The sequence below is a fragment of the Ictidomys tridecemlineatus genome, chromosome 5 (assembly GCF_052094955.1).
Source record: "Ictidomys tridecemlineatus isolate mIctTri1 chromosome 5, mIctTri1.hap1, whole genome shotgun sequence".
Taxonomy (NCBI): Eukaryota; Metazoa; Chordata; class Mammalia; order Rodentia; family Sciuridae; genus Ictidomys; species Ictidomys tridecemlineatus.
This window is the reverse complement of record NC_135481.1, coordinates 90,519,961-90,541,627: the sequence shown is the minus strand read 5'-3', so window position 1 is coordinate 90,541,627 and position 21,667 is coordinate 90,519,961. Positions and strand designations below refer to the sequence as shown.

Genomic DNA, 21,667 nt, shown 5'->3' with positions numbered 1-21,667 from the left:
TTGCATTAGAGAAGAAGCTGGGGGACCTCTCGGGCAAGGTGTGCTGAGAAATGGAATGTTTCACCTTTTCCTATAGTACCAGCTAGAAAATTCTACCAGTATACATAATGGAGGAATGATGTGGTCCAGTGCAGAAATTTCATATCCTTGGTCAGCTTCTCAGCTGCCTCCTTTGATGTTTAATACTTGAGTGCTGTCATTTTCCAAAGCTTTTAAAAATCATTTATGCTTCTTCAATTCTGTAGTGCAGCATCATTAAATATCAGGCATAATGTCCCTAACAAACAGCACTTGGAACAAAATAGCAAGCATGCTTTGGTGACTGATCAGAAACCTACTGAAATTTCATCTCCCAAATTTGTCGAGTTCTCAAATATGGACTACAAAGCTTTGGCTAAGTAGCTCTGAAGTACTTGGGGAATGAGGAGGCGAAGCATGCAGAAGCCTTGTCTTCAGGTGGCAGGACGCAGAAGACAGTGGTGGGAAACTGAATTGGATCAGACCTTTCTCTCAATTGTCTGTTCCCTGTCTCTCTCTAACAAGCTGTGTGACCTTGGGCTTCAGGTTTCCTTATCTGTCAAAAGGAGGAAATAACATATTTCTAGCTTCTCCTTCTCATAAGTGTTGATGTAATGATCAAATGAGATAATGGCTAGAAAGTGCATTGGAAAGACTACAAAAGTGAGATGTTTTAAATTGACACTTATTAAGCACTTATTATTAAGTGCCTTGGCAGAGACAAAATATATATATATATATATATATATATATATATATATATGACTTAGTCTCTGGTCTGAAGAAGTTCATAGTCTTGTTGAGAAGATGCACATGAAAAGAAAATAATACAAGGAAGCAAATAGGTGTCAAAAGAGCAGTTTAGATTATAAATACTAGAGAAACTTGAAGAGAATACAGAATTTTTTTCTGCAGAAACAGATAGGAAAGATTGTGAAATAAATCTTATTTTCGCTAGGTCTGAAAGGAGAGAAAAAATTTGGATCATTTAGAACGGAAGAAACATACCAGCAAATGAAGGCAGAGACAAGAAGTATAAACTGCACTTCAGGTCCAAGAGGAGATAGAACCAGCATGAGGGATTTTATTGGCCAGCATAAGACTAAAGTTGAGGCTTATAGACCATCCTGGCAGTTAAAAATGCAGCGAAGTACTGTGAAAAAAAATCTTACAGTCAGACACCATCTTGTGTCCTTGAGCAAGAAAGAATTATGAGAGAGGCCCTAGAATTTTCTCTCTCTTCCCCACTTTTCTTTCTGTCTTTCTCCTTCCTATTTTCCAGAACATATTTTTAAGCTTTCTTGAGGTTTTTTGGCATACGATATTTAAAGTGTACAATTAAATAAATTTTGCTATAATTATACGCCAGTGAACCCATCACTACTCAAGATAATGAACATATTCATCGCCCCCTTAAAGTTTCTTTGTGCTGGATGTGGTGGTACATGCCTGTAATCCCAGCAACTGGTTGAAGCTGAGGCAAGAGGATTGCAATTCGAGGCCAGGGTTGACAACTTAAGAGACCCTTTGCAACTTAGCAAGAACCTATCTCAAAATAAAAAATAAAAATGATTGGGAATGTAACTTAACGGTAAAGCACCCATAGTTTCAATCCCTGGTAACAAAACAAAAAAAAAATAAAATAAAAATAAAAGTTTATTTATGTCCCTCTGCAATTCCTCCCCAGCTTTTCTACCTTTGGTCAACCCCTGATTTGCTCCCTGCCATTTTAAATTAGTTTGTACTTTCTAGATTTTTATAAATAAATACTCCTTTTTGTTGGCTTGTTTTTTTTTTCATTCAGCATAATTACTTTTGAGATTCATACATGTTACTAGTATCAATAATCCATTTTTTAAAGTTCATGTCTTTTTTGTTGTTGAGAGGTAATATGAAATCTCCTTTAAAATCTTGATTTGTTTGGGTTTGTATTCAAGGAGGCACTTCCTCTATCACCCCAAGTTATCAATCTCAGGACATATAGAATAAGAGACATTTATTTGTTGAAAGAATAAATTTATTTGTTGAAATAATGAATTTTTAAACACTCCCCTCCCCCAGTTCTAATACCTTAAATGGTTTTGTTTCTTCTGTGGAATGCTTGGCCTTTATAGGTCAATCTCCTCATCAGTGTTGTTCATCTCAGCTTCTGGTATGCCATATGCAAAATATAATCATTCAGCTTCTTAAGTGCTCTTTAATGCTGTGGCCGAGACATGCTCAAGTATGCTTTTTTTTTTTTTTTTTTTTTGGAGTACTGGAATGCTATACCACTGAGCTATATTCTGGCCCTTTTGATCTTTTTGTTTTGAGACAGAGTCTAACTAAATTGATGAGGCTGGCTTTGAACTTGCTATCTTCCTACCATAGATATGTTCTTAACTTGATGATAAACGTAAATGGGAGTCTGAGAAAAAGTTCACTTAATTTTTTCAGACTTGAACAGTTCTTTGTTGTATTGTTTAAAATTACAAAGAAGAGCCTGGAATTCCAGATACTAAGGAGGCTGAGGCAGGAGAATTGCAATTTTGAGACAAGTTTGCCAGACTCTCTCAAAACAAAAACTAAAAAGGGGCTGAGGATGTGGCTCAGCGGTAAAGTACTTTCCCAAATATAGAGGCCCTGGTTCAATCCCCAGCACTGAAAAATAAACAAACAACAACAACAAAAACTAAAAAGGACTGGGATACAGCTTAGTGGTAGAGAACCCCAGTACTGAAAACATAAAATAAAATTACCAAGAAGAATGAAAATTTACAAGGATATTGAAGGCACTCTGTCTCCCACTCCAGGCAGGCAACAAAATAGTGCTCAAGAGAGTGATTCCAGGTGAGTATTTAGTATTCTATTTATTATACTAATGGGAACCTTCAAGTAAAAATATATTTTCACACTAAAAACTATGGGTTTAAAACAACTGGTTGCAAATCTAGGACATTTAAATAATCTTTGAAACTTGGAATCACACGTAACTGATCATTTAGGAAAACTTGGGTGAGGCCTGTACAGTGGTACAGGCCTGTAATCCCAGTAATTTGGGAGGCTGAGGCAAGAGGATTGCAAGTTCAAAGCCAGCCTCATCAATTTAGTGAGTCCCTGTCTCAAAATATAAAGGGTTGGGGGTGGGGGCTGGGTATATAGCTTAGTTGGCAGAATGCTTGCCTCCCATGCACAAGGCTCTGGGTTCAATCCCCAGCACCACCAAAAAATAAAGAAAGAAAAAATAAAAAGGGCTGAGGATGTAGCTCAGTGGTAAAGCATCTCTGGGTTCAGTCCTCTCTTACTATACCACTTTGAAAGTATTTGAATATATTTTGATATTATAGACTGAGAAACTAGTTTCAGGAAGAAAAAAATTTTACTTGCAGTCAAAAGATTTCAGAATTATTTTCAAGAGTGGAAAATGAAGGTATTCAGAGTGACAACGATTGATGACTAAGCCAGAAAATTTCATGCCCATTGTTAAGTACATGATTTGAGAAGAAAACAAGAAGATAAAATATGTAATCAACCTATGGCATCAAAGGAAAATTTCAGAACAAATGTTCATAATGTGCCATTTTTGCAATTGCTTAACGCTTCAAAGAAGATTTCAAACCCTGCCCTTTGTGTTTTCAAGGGTTGCCTATCTGGTCACAGAAACTTGTTATATAAACTGGTTTTACTTTGAGAACCTAAAGAGAACTAGCATATAAACTAGGCCTGATAAAAAAATTTAGATATTAAAAAAAAATGAGAAATTTGACTCAAAAATGGGACAGACTGAAACAGTAACAGTTTTTACCAAAGGAATATGAGAGGAATCAGAGAGGAAGACTAGTGTATCATTTTGAAAAGCTAGACAGGAAACACGTGTGCAGTTCTTATTATAACAATTGGGTATGCTGGTATAATTTGAAAGCGTGTGCCAAGCTGATAAAAGTATTTCCCTGGACTTTAAACTGATGGTAACACTGTCTTACATTGAATTGCATATGGAGGAGATTTTCTCCTTTAAAAATCTTATTAGAACCAGTGGGAGAAACAGACTATCCAAAGGGCATTTAGAGTTTTATGCCTGGGAAGAACTTAACATTGTGAATTTCAAAAATGTCTTCTATGGTTAAGACTTATGGTTAAAAAAAAAAAAGCAAAACTTTGAAGAAGTTGGCAGTTTAGTATACTTTCTATATTCTATTTACCAAAGATAAATTTTTCTCATCTAATTTACAATATGCAACCAGAGTAGCTAAGGAGATTATTACATCTGGGTTTCCCATGACTGGTTTGCCTTATTTATTTATTTTTATTTATTTTTTATTTTTTGAGAGAGAGAATTTTAATATCTATTTATTTATTTATTTATTTTGGCCGACACAACATCTTTGTTTGTATGTGGTGCTGAGGATGGAACCCGGGCCGCACGCATGCCAGGCGAGTACGATACCACTTGAGCCACATCCCCAGCCCTAGTTTGCCTTATTTAAAAAAAAAAAAAAGGAAGGCACAGATCATTCTGGAATTGATGTTTTTTTTTTTTTCCTGAGTAGCATTTCAAAACTAATATATTGGTTTTTTTTAATGATTAACAATTGAAGACTGTATATATAGGGAGCTCATCAGAATCATCCAAATCAGGAGTTACTGTCCTTAACATCTACAGGAGCCAGGCAGGTATACAATATGTGAAGGACAGACTAAGTAAACTAAGGGAATACATCAAATAAAGAAGTACCCATCAGGACTGGTGTGCCCATCAGGGCTAGGATGTAGCTCAGTGGCAGAGTGCTAGCCTAGTATGTGCCATGGCCCTGGGTCCCACCCCGATTATCATAGACCACCCCCACCCCATTCACACAAAGAAATGAGGAATGCATGCTGGGTATTAAAGAATTAAAATAAAACTCTTTTTAAAAAAAAAGATCATCCATCATTCAATTCCAGTGGACATCTAGACCTGATGTCTAGTGATGTGTGTGGTCACTCTATAGAGTGGCAACACCAAAGCCATTGCTGCCATGTGGTAATGGAAGCCTAGGGTGACATATCTTCTGATTATTCAAAAAACTTTAGAGATGCAGTTCTTCACAAATAATAATCAAAATTTTATATGAAATCTCCCGAATTGTAAATGTTGGCAACATTTTATTTGTAATAGCTTATTTTTATTATAGAGGCAATACACATGTATTGCATACAAATAGAAAATGTAGGGTAACAAAAAACATATTCTCATCACTCATATCACTGATAACATCTTAGTGAAAATCCTTTTAGATTTTTTCTTCACAAATAAATAGACATTTTATTTTATTTTTTGGTACTGGGTATTGAACTCAGGGGCACTCAACCACTGAGACACATTCCCAGTCCTATTTTGTATTTTATTTAGAGACAGGGTCTCACTGAGTTGCTTAGAACCTTGCCTTTGCTGAGGCTGGCTTTGAACTCCCGATCCTCCTGTCTCAGCCTCCTGAGCCACTGGGATTACAGGCATGCACCACTGTGCCCAGGTAGACATTTTAAAAACAAAATGTGATTATCCTATAAATATGGATTTGGAACCTGCTTGTTAATTATTTCTATCTATTTATTTATTTATTTATTTTTAGTTTTAGGTGGACACACTATCCCCATTTTACATTTATGTGGTGCTGAGAATCCAACCCAGTGCCCATGCATGCTAGGCAAATACTCTACCACTGAGCCACAACCCCAGCCCCTTGTTAATGATTTTGATTGTTCTAGCTCAGTAAATCTTCACCTAATCTAATCCCCTGTCCATATTTCAATGTTTCTAATTGACTCCAAAATATCTTCTATAGTAATTTATTTATACCAGTAGGGAATCCAAAACTGTGCATTGAATTGTTAAGCCCCTTAAGTCTTTCAGCAGTTTCAACTTTTTTTTTTTTTTTTTCTGTATTAGGGATTGAACTCAGCACCTTGCACATGCTAGGCAAGCACTATACCTCTAAGCTCCATTCCATCCCTTTTTTCAAATTTTGAGTCAGGGTCTTGCTAAATTGCTCAGATTGCTTTCGAACTGACAACCCTCCTGCCTCAGCATCCTGAATAGCTGGTATTCCAGACATGTACCACCAGGCCTAGCCTCACCTATTTTTTTAAAAACACTAATAATTTTTGCCAGAATCAATAATTCTATTGGAGTTCACAAAATGCTTTCCCCCCCCCTCCAATTCTCTCTTTTCTTCTGCACTTATTAGCTGGCATTTTCTTCTTATCAACTAGGGTTTAATATGAAAAAAAAAATAGGGCTAGGGCTGTAGCTCAGTGGTAGAGCACTTGCCTAGCACGTGTGAGGCACTGGGTTCAATTCTCAGCACCACATAAAAGTAAATAAAGGTCCACTAACAAATAATACAATATTAAAAAGAAAATAGACAGGGCTGGGGGTGTAAGCTCAGTGGCAGAGTGTGTTAGCATGCACAAAGGCCCTGAGTCCAATATCCAGCACCAAGAATAACAGCAACAATTCTTCCAGTGGCCTAAACTCAATGCATTTGGGGGCAGAATTTAGCCTGATTGCTGTCACCTTCTGATCTACAGACAAAGCCAGACAAAGTCTCACTCATCAATGCTCTGTACCCTGCGGCATTAGGTCTTTTATTTGTAACAATCAATTACTTTGCATTTGTTGACATGTTGCTTGTAATCTTCTCAAGTCATTTTATGTGTGTGTCTCCCTGGCTAGACTGTGACCTCCTCAAGGGCAGGGACTGTCTTGCAATATATTTCCCGTGCTTTTCCTAAAGTCCTATTAAAGGTACTTTGGCTAGTTAGTCCTAATTAACGAAAAAGCACTGGTAAGAACCCAAAGTTTTCAATATTGTTGCTTGTGTTTCTTGTCTTTCCTGAATTCTCTGTCATAATGAAGTGTGAATCTCATTTACAATGATAAATAAAGCTTTTCTGCTCACTTGTGGAGTCCCTGTGATGGAACATAGGAAGAGAGGGAAACAGTTCTTTATTAGTCTTCAAAAGTTATAGTCTTCATTCAGCTGTGACCTTGGGTAAATCACATCACTCAGTTTCTATTTCTTCTTTAATAAAATGAGGTAACTGGATTATCTTCTAAAATCAACCTCTCTTGGTTCTAACTTTCTAAGCCTAATTAGTACCTTTCAGTAGTTATTCCTCCTGACCTGTCCCTCCCTGCTTGTATGGCACCCTGGTTCCCTTCATTTGGGTCAGCACTATCCTTTCCAAGTAAGAATGGAGGTGAAACAACACCTGCAGTAAACAGAATTTGCCTCTGATGGTTGTTCTCCTATCACAGTTAGCCTGATCTCATCTATAAGTCCCAGTAACAACTTGCTTTTGTTTTCAAGGTCAAGCCTTAGTCCTTTACAATTGGGGCCAAATGCACAGTTCCAAGGTCCTCAATAAGATTGGCACAGCAGAGGCCCAGTCTGCAAAGTAGAAAAGATCAGAGAGGACTGAGATTGGCTAGACCTTTGTGGAGCCTTATCATAAGAGCTCTGAATGACCCCAGCCAGCTCTAGGGTATTTATTGGTGTTTCCAAAACGAAAAACTAAAAAGATGTTTTAGCTTACCTGTTTTTTTTTCCCCCAATCTTTTATTTCAGTACTTTTGCTCTTCTTTTTGTTTATAGGTACACTGAGGGCCTTATCCAACTGGCTTTATGTGCTTAGATATAGCTTTCTCTACCTCCTCCCAGACTGAGGAATCCCCAATCTAATTTATAAATGGAATCTTGGCATTTCCCTAGCCTCAAGAGCCCCAGGTGGTGGAGGGCAGGACAGTCAGGTCTCTAAGGACTTAAGCAGAGAGAGAACCTCCTCAGCCTAGTTCTTGATAATCCACATTTGGGCCAATGGCAACTAGAGGTGTCCAGAGCAAAGTGTTTAACTCTGCTGTCAGACCCTTTCTTCACCTCAGAACTAGTGGCTGCTGATGAAAATTGGGTGGCGGGCTGGGGATGTGGCTCAAGCGGTAGCGCGCTTGCCTGGCATGTGTGCGGCCCGGATTCCGTTCTCAGCACCACATACAAACAAAGATGTTATGTCTGCCAAAAACTAAAAAATAAATATTAAAATTCTCTCTCTCTCTCTCTTTAAAAAAAAGAAAGAAAATTAAAAAAAGAAAAAAGAAAATTGGGTGGCAAGTTGGCCAAACAGTGTCTACTTTCACACTACCTCATGAATTTTTCACTATCAACTGTAAATATTAAATAGAAAAATTAAAGAGGAACAGTCTCCCAGCAAACAGGAAAAATGGAGGCTCCAAGGTGGGATGCAGGACACACATGGGGAGCCCACCATTGATGATGTGGGGCAGCTGGGGTTATTCTATCACAGCCTGCTCTTCTAAGGTGTTATGTCTTCCTTGGGAAGAAGGGAATAGTAGCCTATTGGCAAGAAGTGTCTTAGGGAGTCCCAGGGCTGGGACAGATCAGCACAGACCTAGAAGGAAAAGATCCAGTTAGATTAGGAACAGAGGGAGGCCAAAATCACAACAAGAAACAAAAGGTCAGATGACAGAGCAGTTAAGATCCCCAGAGTAAAAAAAAAAAAAACTGAAGGGACAGATGTAAAGCTACACAAGTTTTTGGTTTTCCCAGGCCTACAGAACAAGTAGTCTAGTTTTAGAAAATTTATCTCTAAGAAGTACATTTCACCCACTAGTACCCTGTTGAATGAACCTGACCTCTCCCCCTCTCACTCAGAGGCCCCTTTTATGGAATTCCCAGGATGACTGGACATCATCTTGGAATAATCTCCGAGTGTGGAATGTCTGTCCTGAGGAGTCAGCATTTTCAGTTTGAGACTAAGTGATAGAGGTTAAGAAAATGGATCTGGCTAAGAATATAGCTCAGTTGGTAGAGTGCTTGCTTCACATGCACAAGGCCCTGTGTTCAATCCCCAGCACCACAAAAGAGAAAAAAAAAAAAAAAGATCAATTCATCTACAATTAGCCTAAAATGAATATGTATCAAATCTGCAGCATTTTGAAAGACTTAGCAGATTTACCCTTTTTACTTATTATTGCTATTGTCTGTATGACCTTTAATTGTTAGTAAATGGAGTATGTCTCATGCCTATTCATTTGCTTATGATACATTGGCATTTTAACAGCAGTAATACAGAAGTCAGACCAAAGCATCAAAGTCCTACTGAACTCCATTCCTTTTTTTTTTTTGGCACTGGGGATTGAACCCAGGGGGTGCTTAACCACTGAGCAACATCCCCAGCCCTTTTTATTTTTTGAGACAGGGTCTTGCTAAGTTCCTTAGGACCTCAGTTGCTGAGGCCGACCTTGAATTTGGGATCCTCCTGCCTTCCAAGCTGCTGTGATTACAAGTTTGCACCACTGAGCCCAGCTCCATTACATTTTTCAAGGCATCTAACTATAAAGAAATACTGGACTACGAAACACAAAAAGGGATACACAAAATGTTTGTGTCAATTGTATTTATTGCTAGAAACTTTAAACTTTTTTTTAAAAAAAGTGTTTGAAATGTAGATAATATAGCAAAAGACATCCAAGAAATCTCATTTACAAAGTGCTGCAAAATTGATAATTTTATGTTGCTGTTAACTCAGGAGTACTCTTGGATGAACAGATGTAAGTCCTTGAAATACTCAAAGCATGACAAAGAAGAATAGAACATCTAAAAGAATATACAAACACCCAAAAGGGAACTGAGCTTTTGGCAAATTGGTCATTAAATGAACTGAACTTTAAGCATAAATTTTAAGAGCTCTAGCTTTAGGTGAATTCAAGTTTCAGCCAAACTGACTAGAATCAACGTGTTTTGCTCCCTCCTGCTCCCCGCAACCTGAGTTTTGGGGTTGCAGTGTACATAATTTGAGATCCCTCTGAGAGATGGCAGGTCTGGAGCTACTGCTAGAGAACCAAGTATAAGAATGACCTGAGAAGAAGGGAATAACTGTGAGTGTATGCAGGCAAGCACACACACATGTATGAATGTACCCATGTGCACATATACTGGGCTATAGGGCTCAGTGCACCTAAACCTGGGAGTGTGTAGGGAGAGGGACCAGCCTGAAGCTTCCTAGACATCCCGCCCAATAAGCTACACACAGAGAGACCTGCTCATTACCTCCCCAACTAAGCAGAAGAGCAACCAAGTACAGGCCCACATGAGTCCCTGAGAAACAGGCAATACCGGCAGCAGGGCCACCAGGAGTTGGTCCCCATTCCCAGCAGAGGGATGAGGAGCTTTCCTGGTTCTTAGAAAGAAAAAGGCTAAGAAATAACTTGTTAATAAAGTCCAGGATTTCCATCTCTTCATCCAGATATAGAGATAGGAGACTGTGACCCAAATCTGATGCCATGTGTGGGTCACAAAAAATGAGGCATTCCCACGATGTCCTCTCCTCCCATAATCCAGAACATTGCTTGACTTATGCACGAACATACACTGGAGATACACATCATAATCAGACGTCCAGAAAGCATGGAACCCGTCTGAGCATATGCAATAGATCAGGATGCACATGTGGGAAGACCAGTCATCCCCACCCTGGCAATCAGAATATTCTTACTCCACATCCATTTGGAATGTTATGTTCTTTGGGTCCCTGGCCCTTGAGGCCCTCCCCAGAGGACTATTCTGCCAGGATTGCAATGTATCCTTGCCTCAGCCTCGGAAGGGCCCCACTGGCCAGAGAAATTTGTCAATGATGGCGATGGCAACAGTGGTGACTGCGGCTCAGACATAGTTGGTAGGGGGCTGTCGGGCATTGAGTCGCTGCATGTGACAGCCGTGGCAGAGCAAGTGCCCATCTAGAGGGAAACAGCAGCAGCCTTCCTCGTCGCTCAGCTGCATCCGGCAGTCCTGGGGAAGAAAGAACCTAGTTCACCTTTGCCCAGGAACCCTGGACACTGAGGACATCTAAGAGTCTGCCCCGCTCAACACTAGACTCCTAAAGACTGGAAGTAAGGGTTGGGATTAGTGGGTGGGGCTTGCCAGTGGGAAGGTGGAAGAGAAACCTTAGAAATACCTCATCTGGACACCAGGTGTCGCTGCAGCTGCAGAAATAATGAGACAAGCCCCCATTTCCAGCAGTTAGCAGGAGTTCCCTAGTCTTAAAAAAAAGTCTTGAATCTAGGGAAGCCAGATTCAGAAAGACTTAAATACTAGGAATAGAGAGAGTGACTGGAGGACGAGCAAAAGACTAGAGATAAGTCAGGACACCTTCCTGGTTTTCTCCGAAAGAATCATACCTGTTCTAGTACTTAACTCATCCCCTCCCTCCCAATTCCATTTTTCTGCCCTGGATCCCAACACTCACCTCACAGTGGTAGCACTCAAAGTGATAATCACGGTCCATGGATATCACCCTCACAATGTCCTCACAGCCCTGAAAAATGCAGACCCCCATGGAGATGAGAACAGCATGGCACCCCCAACTTCCCTCCCTCTGCACAGGACTCCTCCTGCACCGATAGGAAGATGGACCAAGGCCACCAGAGTCTCTCTACAATCAAAAAATCATAGGTAGCTTTGAGATGCTTTGGCAAATCCTCGGAGCACTTCCCCTCCCCCTCTTTGATGCTTCCTCCATGCTCCTATGTGAAGAGAGGGGGTAAGCGGCACAGAATATAAATAAAGTAGGCCAAACTGAGGGCAAAGAGGGCACAGAATATAAATAAAGCAGGCCAAACTGAGGGCAAAGAGGACCAATAGGGTCTAATTCCTCAAGGGCCTTTGGCTTCCCTCCCTAAGCATACCTACAACTTAAATCATCTCTGGTTCCATGCTACCAGCCTTGAAGATTCTTTCACCTTTTTCCAGCCCCTACTTTGGGATTCGATGACCTCAACCTCACTGAAAGCTCTCCTCTGTTGGGATTGGGATGGAAGATATGGAATCTGAGCCCCTTGAGGCTATCGGACAGTCCAGGCCCGGATGTTAGGGTCAGGGTGGTGACCCCAAGAGCAAAGTCACACGGGAATCTTCCTAGAGTGCATTCCTCAGCACCACCATTTCCCAAGGGAACCAAGGCCACATATCCTTACCCTCTCTTAGAGGCAGCAGCACTGGCTACCTTGCAGAAGAACCCAGACATACTGACCTCTGAAGGGAGGATGGGTTGACCGCAGGCTGCACACTTAGGGGCATAATTTCTAAAAGAAAAAACCTAGTGATGAGCTGAGATTGAAGAATCCCTGGACCCAGTTCCACATGACACCCCCAGGGTTGGACTTACTTGTGGTAGTCAGTGACACAGTACACCTGGTTGGAGAAGTCCACTGTGAAGGGGACGCCATCTAGGCACTTGTTGCAAACAATGCATCGGAAGCAGCCTGGGTGATAGGACTTCCCCATTGCCTGAAGGATCTGGCTCATGGGGTGGAAGAATTAGTTAGTTTCCTTCCAGCCCCAGCTCTCTAGCTACCCTTTATGTTCCTTACTGCTCCCACTAACCTTGTCCAACCCCTTCCTGTAAGCTTACATGTAATTTGAGGGGACCAAGGAGTCTTAAATATAGAAGCCCTGAAAAAAGTAGTAGAGACCAACTGGGTCATTACAGTTCAAACCTGGCTACAATATTAGGATCACCTAGGGAGCTTTTAAAAAATTACCAATGCAGCCAGGTCACAGCAGAGCTTACCAGTAGTAATCCCAGCAACTTGGGAGGCTAAGGCAGAAGGACTCGAAAGTTCGAGACCAGCCTCAACAACTTAAAGAGATGCTCAGCAATTTAGCAAGACCCTGTCTCAAATTAAAAAGTAAAAAGGACTAAGAATGTAGATCAATAATTTAAAAACAAAACAAAAAAACAAATAAACACCAATGAGTGGGTTCTAATTCAATCTTCTATCACAATTCACAATTCTGGTGAGGGGACTCCACATTAAATAATATATTATATATATATTTTTATTCTTCCCATGTTATCTGCTAGGCTGCCAGGGTTAGATTCATTGATCTGAGCCAAACCCTTCTTTTTATAGAAAAGAAAACTGAGTTTCAACTGATTCAACCAGTATAAGAATAGGGATTAAGACCCAGGATATAGTGTTGGGGTTGTAGCTCAGTGGTAGAATGTGCGCCTAGCACTGGGTTCGATCCTCAGCACCACATAAAAATAAATAAATAGAATAAAGGTATTGTGTCCATCTACAACTAAAAATAAAAAAATAATAATAAAAAAATAAAAAGACCCAGGACACCACACTTCTAGCTCAGGCTGGAGGGCCTGGTTGTGCCTGCAGAATCAGGGAGGGGTCAGGTCACAGAAGCCTAGGATGGGACTCCATCTCAGGGGCATAGGGAAGGCACTATAAACAATTGCTCTGGGGAGGAATGGCAAGAATGTGATTCATCTGGTGAAGGGTTTCTTTCCTGCAGTTTCACAGGCTCAGCAGAAGACACATCCCCTACCTTCTCCAAAATCAAGTGACCACAGACACAGCACTTCTCAGCTGCTTCCTGAAACCCTGAAAACTAGAGAAAAGACAGTTGGATGTTACCAGCTGAAAATGATGGGTGTAACCCTGGTGGGTTGCTAATAAGGGAGTTCCAGTGAGAGCCAATTCCACATCCAGGGGACCACTCACTCACCAGATAATCTTCCTCACAGTACACAGAGCCGTTGACACTGTAGAAAGCCTTGCAGCGCAAAGTTCTCCCTAGAACCAACGGAGAGGAGCTTGAACCTATCCCACAGCCCAGGCACAAGGCCCACTCTGGTATTCTTGCTACCCAGTGATGCACTGTACAGGCATAGTGTGATTAAACTGCCCATTAGTGCTTTTCCTTCCCACACCCCTCCAATTTGCTTTGACTGCATTCCAACCAACTTCTCTCCTCACTCCTTTGGCTCCTGCATCCTCAACAGTTTTCTACCATCCTCCCCCAAATGAATGCTTTCCCCTCCAGTGCCCAGTACATAGAGAGCCACCTGGGAGAACAAAGCCAACTGCATGCTGGAATACATAGAAAGGATCTCTGAGCTAGGTGCTATACAATGTGCATGGAAAAAAAAAAAATCACATTGTTGAGGCTGGAGTTATGGCTCAATGGTAGAGCACTTGCCTAGCATGTGTGAGGCACTGGGTATGAGCCTTAGCACTACATGAAAATAAATAAAATAAGATATTGTGTCCAACTACAACTAAAAATATTAAAAAAAAAAAAATCAAATTGTCACAGCCTTTCAACCTAGGAGTATCTTTGCCTCAGCACAGACATCCTGTGCTCAAAGACCTGTCTAGCTCCTTGAGAAAGACTATGGAAGTCAGGACATACTGGAGTTACTGCAGGAACAAAGTGGTTTGTTGGGATCAAAATGGGTACCCTTGCCTGATGTACTGGTCTGTTTCCTCAAACTTGGAGGGACCCAGAATCTTCAGGGTCAAAGGCAGCCCAAGACTTTTTGCAAGCAGACAAGGCAGGACCATTTCCCATCTGACCAACTACCCAGAAACTGCTCTGTGGTGTCTCAATTGTCAGGGATGAGGGAGGAGTGAGAACTAGTGGAGAATAGTCAATTTTCCTATCTTTCGCCTTCTTCCCATCAAAATTTCCACTTCCAGCTGTCTGGTAGTTTAGAAGACCTGACTTAGAAATTCATGACATAGGGGAGGAAAGAGAAGGAAAGACAGACATATCCAGAAGAGGCCCTATAAAAAAGACAGACAGAGGAGCCTAAAAAGAACCAGGCAGAAGCTGGGGGAATGAGAGAAAAGCTGAGTGCTGGAGTCAGACAGGCAGAGATAGGAGATTAAAGGTTTAGCAAAAGAATCAGAATGGGTAAGCAGTGGGGAAGGGGTAATGAGAGGTGAGGGAGGGCGGGGTAGGGGGAGTTAAGGCTGCTGGGAGCACCCCCCCACAGAGGGCCTCCTGAGCTAACAGCAGCAGCGGGCATTCCTGGAGCGTGATGTCATCAGCTTGGCATGGCCTGGTGGCCTGCACTCTAGCGAGGTGGCTGAACTCTGACCAGCCAAGAGAAAACCCCCTCTCCGCCCCCCACAGCTCCCTACTCCCCCAGCCCATACCCCACCCTTCCCACATTCCAGTCTTTCACTGTCGCCCCAGGCAACTTGCTGCCCAAGACCAAACCCCACCAAGGAGAGACTGGAGGGCTGGGCGGGAGTCCAGGCTGGGCAAGCAGGGAGGCACAAGAAAGAGGGAGGATAGGAGAGGAAAGAGGCTGAACAGGGGCAGGGAGGATGGACTCCAAAAAGCAGACCCAGCATGGGGGAAGGAAAGCCAGGTAGAGCTGAGGGGGTAAGCAAGAGAAGGTGGGGCAGCTGTGGGCCTCCAGATACATGGTAGGGACCCAAGTCCCCACCAAGGTCTTGGAGCAAATGAAGAGGCACAAGCTCTTCCCTGGTTCCCCCCAGCACTTGTAAGCATGGATGTGGGGAGAGGTAGGGGGAGTACTTGAGTGAGAGCCACACTCACCACAGGAGCAGCAGACAAAGCACTGGGTGTGATAGAGACTGTCCAGGGCCTGGCAGGCATTGCTCTGCCCATAGATGCCTTTGTTGCATTTGATACAGGTGCCTGAGGGGAGAGAAGAGGTTGTTAGCATCACTTCCACCCTCACCAAACCCCAGTTCAAATCCAGGAATCCCCCAAGCTTTCCTTAGTGCTTTTTCCTGATGTGTCAGAGGAAACAGGCTCTCTTTACTGGGCTCCCTCCTGAGGAGAAGAGCAAGAAATGGGATGTAGCAAGGTCTTTGGAGGGGTAATTCCATTCTTGTTTACTTGATTTTCTGAGCATCTATTTTGTGCCTAGTACAGTACCTAATTCTGAAGAATGTCAAAGATAAGGTCCTTGGCCTTCAGATGTTTAGTTTCTGTTAAGCAGAAAACACTAAACAGGCAAGTCTGGGACAAATGGTCAGAGATGCACAGGGGCCCAGCAGAAGACATGAAAAAAAAAACTTCCTACAGAAAGGAAGTTAGGCCCAGGAGGCCTCTCCAGAACTTCAGTTTTCCCATCTATAAAACAAGCTGCTATTGAGGTATGGAATGATTTCTCTCTGATGCACATTTTCAAGAACAGAGAGTAGAACCTCGCTCAGCAGAGGGCCTTGTGAGCATAACTCCTGTGCGGAGGTGGCTGCTGAGAATGCAGGTTGTGTTCTAGGGACCAGGTTTGCACAGGAAGGGGAAACTGGCAGAATCCCCAGTGCCTCCCTGCCATCTATCACACAAGAGCAAGAAACAGAGCTGAGCTGCAGTTCCCCCAACATCCCCTACTAAGATACATGCACCTGGTCTGGCACCCGCCTTTCCTGGGTGTGTTCTTTCTTCCCTCCACTCCCCAATTCCAGGCCCATGAGTGAGGGCTAGGGCCTGTCTTTGGGGAGCAGATCCCAACGGGCCCGCCCCACCTTTCTCCCTGGGCACACTGCCACACTCCCTGCCTGTTGGGGCCCATCCCAGTCTTTGCCCAGGGGCTTGGGAGCCTGTGCAGCAGCTGCAGCAACTGATGGGCCCAGGCCTGTCCTGCTCCCACCCTCTGGCAGCTGGGCAAGGCTGAAGCCAAGGAAGAGGGCCCCTATTAGGGGCAGCAGTAAGAGGGTACAATCAGACTAGGACTGAAGCTGGTAGGGGGCTCTGTCAGGGAAGACAACCTGATGTCCAGGGATAAGAGACCTCCACCTCCAAATTAAAAATGTGTCCTCCTCATGGAAGAGGAGATCTGCCTAAGATTGCCATACCAGGGGTCTTGTCAGAGGTATTCTTTAGGGAAGCTTTAGATACTAGGGAAAGACAGGAGGAAACTGCACAGGCATGTCTAACTTACCTCCTCTCACCCAACATATCCACACCTAAAATCATCCTGCTATTTTATTGCACTTTCTCTGAGTTCCTTTCTTCATTTTGACTCAGATGGTTTAGCCAAAGAGACTTATTTCCCAGATACCTCTCCTAGGCCTCAAAAGGAAACTGCTAAATGGGCCCTGTCACTTAGTCTCCTTTGATCAAAATAATTTAGCATCACCTGCTCTAGGCCTTCCTTTCCCATGGTGGGAGAAATGAATGGGCTAGGGGTTGAACTATGCAGGGCCTTCCATCCTGCACCTCTGAGCTTCCTCTCCAACTATCTCTCTCTGGCAGCAGTTCCTCTCCCTATTCACATTTCTAGCCAAGGACTTCTACAGCCTGGAATGGAGGGCAGGGATGTGGATGGTGAGAGAGCAGGGGAGAAGATACTTGGAAAACTGAAGAGGCCCACAGTTCTGGGGACTGAGCCCTCCTCTACACCATCAGATTATATGATGAAGTAGTTTGTGGGGGATAGACTAAAAAACTGTCTAAAATCCCACTTTACCCTCTAGCTGAAACATGTAATCAATCAATACTTCTTCAACAAGTATTGTGGGTGAAGGAGGCCACCACCAGGTTTCTCTTAACAGCAGCAGGAAGAAGGGGCTACTTTCAGCCTGAATTCTGAGCACTTAAGGCCAGAACTCCAGGCCAGATTATTTTTGGCAGTCACACAGGGTCGATATCCATCCAGGGTGATAGTTGTCCAGTGGTCAGGACTTTTGCCCTCACTTCCAGAAGATGAGGAAACAGGCTGGTACCACCTGATCTCTGCTTCAATGCCCATGCGCACCTCGTCAGGCCTGGGGATGAGCAGCACCTGGGTCCCTGTTTTCCGTTCCAGGGAGCTCCATCCTTCCTCCTCGGCTCCATTTCCCAGACAGCGGCCACGGTTCCTCGTGTTCTAGGAAGCCTTCCCCCCCACACACGCCCAGATCCTGGGCGCAGGAGCGCACCCCACCCCTCGGCTACGGTGGGCCCCGCCCGCGGGCACCTGGAGCGCTCGGGCAGGAGTCGGCACGCAAACTGCCCGCCCTCCCCGCCCCCCCACCCGCGCATTCCCCGAATTCCTGCGGGCGGAGCCAGGGCCGGGGTGGGGGCGCGGCACGCTGAAGCCTGTAGGGGCACCACCGGGAAAGGGGAAGTCGGGGGGTTGGGGGATGCTCTCACTGCTTCACTAGGTCCCCTCCTTACAAGGCCTCCAACAGCGAAAACCTAAGGTTCTCTAATGCGTGAGAAACTGGGACTCACGAGATAATCAGGGGGTTTGAATTTAGCCCGGTCCATTTGCAACCCAGTGGGAAGGGGAGAGCATTCTGAGGTCCGCCCCCATCCATCCCTCTGGCCTCTTTTTTTCTGGTCCAGCGTCTCCTCCTTGGACCCCAGGATACAGGCAATTTGGGCCGTCGGGGCACTGGAGAGCCAAATGCTGAGACGGATCCCTCTCAGTCCCTAGCCACTTCACTCTCTCACTTACCGAAGTAGTCCTCTCTGGCCTCTGGCTCTCGCATCCGGGCCCGGGCAGCCTCCGGAACGAATGGACCCTGCGTCTCCTCGAGACCCGATGGTTCAATCCCCGAGGGTTCCCCGCGGGCGCCGGCTTCTCGCCCACCGGTGCCTACCGTCAGGCGCAGCAACGCAGTTAGCTCGTCCTGGTATCGAGCGCCCGCGGCGCAGTCCCCGTAGCCAGTCACCGAGTGTCGTCCGGGTTGAGTCCCACGTCTCTCCAAAGGCCCCGCGGCTCCCACTCCGGCCCCGGCTAAAGCTCCGGGGCTGCCCAGAGCCGGGGGATATGAATGGCGGCTTTCCTGGCAGCCGAACCCCCGCGGGCCAGCCCCGCACAGTCGGTCCAGGGCGGCATGGAGCTCCGGGTAGGCAGACGGGACCCCTCCGGCGGAATAGCCGACCAGAGCCCCGCTCAGGGGTGGGCCAAACAGGCACGGCCCTGCGGGCAGAGGGCTCCCGTGGCGTTGGTCGTAGCCCATGCTGATGCCACTGGTACGATTACTGCAGGGCCGGCTACCTCCGGCTCCTCCAGCTCCCGCCCCGTCCAGCAGCAGGCTGCCGCGGGGACTGGACGGCTTACTCGCGTCGCTGGCTGAGCTACTGGCGAAACTGGAGCGGGGACTCAGGGCCGGAGCCGTGGTCTCCAACCGGAAATCTGGGGGTAACGACTGAGGTAGAGGCAAGGCCCGGGTGGGCGGCGGTCCCCCGGGAAAGGAACCTTCGTAGCGCTGCGCCTCAAAGGAGCCGCGCGGGTTCCGCTCAGCGTCCTGGGGGCCTTGCTCCCGGGCTGGCTCCAATGTCTCATCTCCGGGTCCCCCAGTAGCTCCTCGGGGCCCTGATTTCCTAGGTCCCCCCAGCCCACTCAGGCGTCCCTTGCCCGGCCCGGGGGTCCCATCAGACCCAGACCGGCTAGCTTCACCCTTTCTGCGGCCGAACTTGGCGCTGCCGGAGTCCGAGAGTCTTAGCTTCTCTAGCAGGCGACTGGCTTTCTCCCCTAACCGCTCCATACCCTCGGGCCTGGGGCCTCCAGCCCCCTCCCCACCTGGCACCCTGCAGGGTCTCGGCGGCCGCTTCTCTTTCCCTGCAGCCGGACTCCAGTTCCCCAGGGGCACAGGATAGGCACAAGGGCTTAGCGGACGGCCCGGGTTCCCGGCGCTGGGAATCCCACAGCATCCCCCAGAGGGAGGGACTGCGTCCTCCCGAGCATCTGGGGTTAAGCCGGGATAGAAGGGTCTGCAGCCACGGCTGTCCCGTCCGCAGGTCTACCAGTTCACGCGTCCACTCGCCCCGCAACCAGACTGTTCTGGGCCCCCGCCCCCCTAGCTCTCACACTCGGCACAAATCGAACTTCTCTCCCAAACTTTTGTCTGCTCGGCCGGATCTACTTTCCTGGAAGGGCGGAGCGCTGTGTGTACAAGAGCAATGGGGTGTCTGCGCAGGGATCTCTGGTGCGTAGCGAGGGGGGGGGGTCACCAAGACTAAGTGACCTGCACGTGGAGATTCGACAGGACTCGAGGAGGAGGGCAAGGGGCAGTTTGGGCTGCTGTGACCCCATCACTTTAGAATTGAAACAGGAAAAAATGTAAGGGAAGAGAGAATGGGGACTCTTTATTTGCATTTGGAATGCGCGGAGGGGCACTTTGGAATGTCATGCGTTTGGCAAGGGGTGATGGAGGCATGTTGTGCGCAAACACCGTGACTTTGTTCCTAGTGTGGGTACTGCAGGAGACTTGGAGAGAGACTGTACAGAAGTGGTAAGATAGGGAGGAGCCCAAAGTTGAAGACAGGAAGAAAGAAAAAAGGTAAAGAGGTTTAGAGACCTGTAGGTAAAGATAGCCCTGAAAGGCAAGGATTCCCAAAAGAATAGGTGTAACAGGTAGCGAAAGGGAGAGCCAAGGGGAATCTGGGAGGTTCAGAGACCAAGGGATGTGTAGACAAAAGAAAGGACAAGTTGGTCTTGAGAACTTAAGAGACAGATAAACTGCAATAAAAGACACAACTTTCTGGACTCACAGTTCTGTGGCGGTAGAGAAGGAGAGTGGAAGATTTATGTGTTTGTAGAAGCAATGAAAAGGAGTAAGAAAAAAAGTTGGGGACTGATCCCCACTTTATGAAGGAAGGAAGGAGATTAAAGCAGTGAGGAAAAGGTTTGGAACTCATTGCTACCTGAAGGGTAGGAGAGATGGAAGGACAGATAGACACCCCCTGGTGTTGGGAAGTGAGATTTTTAGCAAATATTTCAGGTAAGATTGGGTGGATCCAAGGCCTGAACATATCCCCCATCCCCACCCCCTGATGCCAGCCAACTTTCCCCTTTAGTTTTGGTTGTCACAGAATGTTGATGACAAAGAGGAAGTATGAACTTATGAGAGGAAAAGAAATGCCGTTTAGAGGAAGTAGCAAGTAAAAGGAATGGGGGCGGGGGGGGGGGGGGGGAGGAAAAGAGGCTGATACTGGCCATACTGGAAGAACCAAGAATAAAGAAAAGGAGGGCCGGGGGGTGTACAGTGCCTGCCTAGCAGCATATGCTGCTAGGTCCTGGGTTGGATTCCCAGCACAGTAAAAAAAAGAAGAAGAAGAAACCCTGGCTACAGCTAAAGAGCCCAATGATTTTGTCCAGACTAGCACATCAGGGACATGGGGTAGAGGGAGTAGAATGGAGAAGGCTAATGACTCCTTTGTATTTAGCTATTAAATGAGTATGAAATTACATGCAAACAAATTATGCACATTATTTTCATCTCAACATTTTGAACACCTTTTATAATTTTAGTGAAGCCTTGGGGAATGGGGAAGAAAAGGTTAATGTTTTTGGGAAATGCATTTGGCACAAACTATTTGATGTCTTTGCTCAAGTTGCATTGTCTACCAGACCTCATCTCTCCAGAGAATCAGCTTGTTTCCCTGGTCAAGCCTATAGCTTTCTCTGACCCTTAGGACAGCTAACTGTCAAACTGGAAGCTGGGAGGACTGAAAGCACTGGTAACAGAGGGAGCTATCAGATTACATTTGGAACCTGTTGTAAAAACATCTTCAGAATTAACCATAATTTTGCATGCACAAGGCGGCCCTGGGTTCAATCCCCAGCACCACAAAAAAAAACAAAAAACAAAAAACAAAAAAACCATAATGCTCTCCCTCCTCCTTTTCTGACTCCACATGAGGAAGGAAAACCCAGATTTTTCCTTCCAGGTTACTTACATTTGATCTTTTGGAGTGAGGATGAGAGAGTAAATCTTGTGAAAAGTTCTCTGAGGAAGCCATTGAAAAGGCCCACCTTTGGGTGGTGGCAACAATGGTCATAGTTAAAACAAACAGCTTGTGTTTTCAGGGGACAACAGAAAGCAGAGAAGAGTGAAGGG

At 45.2% G+C, this 21,667-nt stretch overlaps 1 protein-coding gene across 1 annotated transcript; it reads right to left on the bottom strand.

The window, feature by feature from the left end:
- Positions 1 to 9,438: 9,438 nt before the first annotated feature.
- Ajuba (ajuba LIM protein) lies at positions 9,439 to 19,707 on the bottom strand. Its single transcript, XM_005338780.5, has 8 exons — positions 18,277 to 19,707; positions 15,423 to 15,524; positions 13,578 to 13,645; positions 13,398 to 13,460; positions 12,220 to 12,350; positions 12,085 to 12,136; positions 11,302 to 11,370; positions 9,439 to 10,844 (listed from the first exon to the last, which is right to left on the bottom strand). Exons 1-8 carry the CDS (start codon positions 19,310 to 19,312, stop codon positions 10,719 to 10,721), a joined length of 1,647 nt encoding a protein of 548 aa, XP_005338837.1. The 5' UTR covers positions 19,313 to 19,707; the 3' UTR covers positions 9,439 to 10,718.
- Positions 19,708 to 21,667: the final 1,960 nt, after the last annotated feature.

Coding starts and splice junctions, on each gene's coding strand:
- Ajuba (XM_005338780.5), bottom strand. CDS start 19,312: ATGGAGCGGTTAGGGGAGAAAGCCAGTCGCCTGCTAGAGAAGCTAAGA. Junction 11,371..12,084: donor AACCCATCCTCCCTTCAGAG/GTCAGTATGTCT, acceptor TGCATTTTTCAG/GGCTGTGAGGACATTGTGAG. Junction 10,845..11,301: donor TTGAGTGCTACCACTGTGAG/GTGAGTGTTGGG, acceptor TTTCTTCCCCAG/GACTGCCGGATGCAGCTGAG.